This window comes from Chanos chanos, chromosome 11 (genome assembly GCF_902362185.1).
Source record: "Chanos chanos chromosome 11, fChaCha1.1, whole genome shotgun sequence".
Lineage (NCBI taxonomy): Eukaryota > Metazoa > Chordata > Actinopteri > Gonorynchiformes > Chanidae > Chanos > Chanos chanos.
In genome coordinates this window covers 15928553-15931052 of record NC_044505.1, presented here as the reverse complement: position 1 = coordinate 15931052, position 2500 = coordinate 15928553, and the positions used below count along the sequence as shown (strand labels likewise).

Genomic DNA, 2500 nt, shown 5'->3' with positions numbered 1-2500 from the left:
AGAACCGCTGTTTGTACAGTTGGTTTGGATTTTGTTTGTGTTCAACTCCGAGTTGATGTAGTGAGCCCTCCGTTAGTTGCGTGACAGTAAAAAAACAAAAAAAACAACAAAAAAAACACCCCGTTTTCTCAGAGGAACTAAACGGAATGGAAGAGAGTGTGTGCTTTTGTCACATCCTATGTAGGTACTTTTGTAACTATAGCAACAGACCTCATTTTCATTCTAGAACCGTGATGTCAGTCGAATAACTTCACAATGCTCTCTCTAACAAGCTGACATGTTACGCCTATGCATATTCAGGGGAGTTGGGGGGGGGGGGGGGGGGGGGGGGGGGGGTAGAATAATAAAAAAAAAGGCAAATTCAGGAAAAGTTCCGTCTTTTAATGAGTGGTGTTCTTTCTACCTTTTCAGCCCGGAAAAGGATATGCTAGTTCATTTCGCGTGGACGTACCGGAGACAGCGTGAATTTGCACAAGAAGGTGACCAATAAAAAAAAAAAAAAAGCATCAAAGTTGACTTTTTTTCTTTTTTTTTTTTCTTTTTTGGATTCCCTATCTTGGCTTGCCAGCTGTAGCTGGACCACGGGAACAGCAGTCCGGATCTAGCTGACTATTACAGTGGGGGAAAAAAACCTGAAATCTCTCAGCGGGTCTGAGAAAACAAACTTGAACAGTCATCTTCTGAATTGATGGATGAGAAGAAGACCAAGAGGAAGGAAGGACAGAGACCAGAGAGAGAGAGAGAGAGAAAGAAATGAAGGGGGGGGGGGGGGAGACGCAGAGGGAGGCCTTGAGGAATTTTACAAAAAAAAAAAATTGGACAACAAGAAGACGCCTCTCCCTTCCAAACCTGTGATCTATGTGTGTCTGTTTACAGCATTTCTGTAAACTTTCCAAAATACCTGAGCCCTTTACTTATTTCCATACATACACACACACACACACACACACACTACACACACTACACACACACACACACTACACACACTACACACACACACACACACACACCACTGAGAACCAACCAATTGTACAGAAAAACACAACCAGATTATGTGCATTATAAGAACAATAATCTCTGTTTTAGACTTGACTGTTTTCTATATTCCTTTTACTTTTTTTTTTTTGTTTGTTTGTTTGTTTGTTTGTTTTGTTTACTTTTATTTCCTCTGATGTGGTCAAGTGTTCTTCTGAAGCTACTCTTAACTTTCTGGAGCAATGGAGGAGAAATTAGGGGGGAGAAAAAACAAAAAACAAAAAACAAAAAAAAAACAACTGACGGAGAGGGGGGGTTGGATTTTTTTTTTTTTTCGTCGCCCTCCCCCCCCTCTGTCTGGAACTTTCCATTCAAAAACATTCTGTGGTTTAAATTCACGTGTGCAAGTGTGAACTGTACTCTTTTAATGCTTCGAAACAAATATGAATCTATATATATATAAATATCTATATATCTATAAATATATATATATAATATACTTTTTCTGAAGCTGTGTAGCCCATTGGTCGGTTTTTTTATCCAATATATTGTCATGAACACACATCAGTTTCTGAGGAAAATTGCTTTACAATGTAGGCTGAAACATTTGAGCCTATAGGATACTATCATTTAGATTCTAATTTAATGTTATGTTTTATATATCATTATTGTTATGTTATTTTTACTTTTTTTTTTTTTTTTTTTTTCACTTTTGGATGTTGAGAAATATGTCCGCAAAATGTGCCACAAACATCGATCATTTTAAAAACGACCGGTCATGGTAGTTTTTTTTTTTCTGTGCTATTGTACAAATAAACTGGCAAACATGTTCTACAAAGTTAAATATCTTAGTATTCATACTCTATATCCACACATGCAAAGACACGTGCGTGCACGCGAGTGTGCACACACACTAACACACACACACACACACACACACAATCCAAGAACCAGAAAGGTGAATAAACAGTAACGTTCCCATTCTTTTTCAAGTGTTTTTTTTTTTTTTTTTCTAAATTTTATTTCGACCAAAATGAATAAATAGTTCATACGCTACATTCGTACGCAACGCAAAATAGCTCTTTCTTTTTCTCCTTATGTCAAGGAGGACAACGCGAAATGAAATTAAATAAAAATTCTCTATTGAATATTTTTCTTAATATGACTCCACTAAGCTGAATGAAAACATTTTTTTTTTTTCTTTTTTTTTTATGTTCTTCAGTGATGGGAAAAAAAAAGAAAAAGAAAAAAAAGAAAGAAAAAAAAACAAGGTCGCTGTACCGTTGTCCTTTCACATAAAGAAATTCTTTCACAACACATCTTTCATTCACTTATGACTAAATACCGAACGCTATAGTTTCTTTCTTTTCTTTCTTTCTTTTTTTTTCCCGTCTACAGTAGCTTGTATCGCTAAAACAAACAAACAAACAAACAAACGAACCAATCAATAAGGTGAAAGCGCATGTTCTGTGGTGGTTGGTAAACGTCTCTCAACGAGTCTCTAACACAGACTTATTCTTCAGAG

General features: G+C 36.3%; 1 protein-coding gene across 1 annotated transcript in view; it reads left to right on the top strand.

Moving 5' to 3' along the window:
• pcdh10a (protocadherin 10a) overlaps nt 1-431 on the top strand; it is a 13814-nt gene extending 13383 nt beyond the window's left edge. The window contains exon 5 of the mRNA XM_030788087.1: nt 412-431. Within this exon, the coding sequence (XP_030643947.1) occupies nt 412-431 (20 nt within the window). The remainder of the gene's footprint in view (nt 1-411) is intronic.
• The last annotated feature ends 2069 nt before the right edge of the window (nt 432-2500 follow it).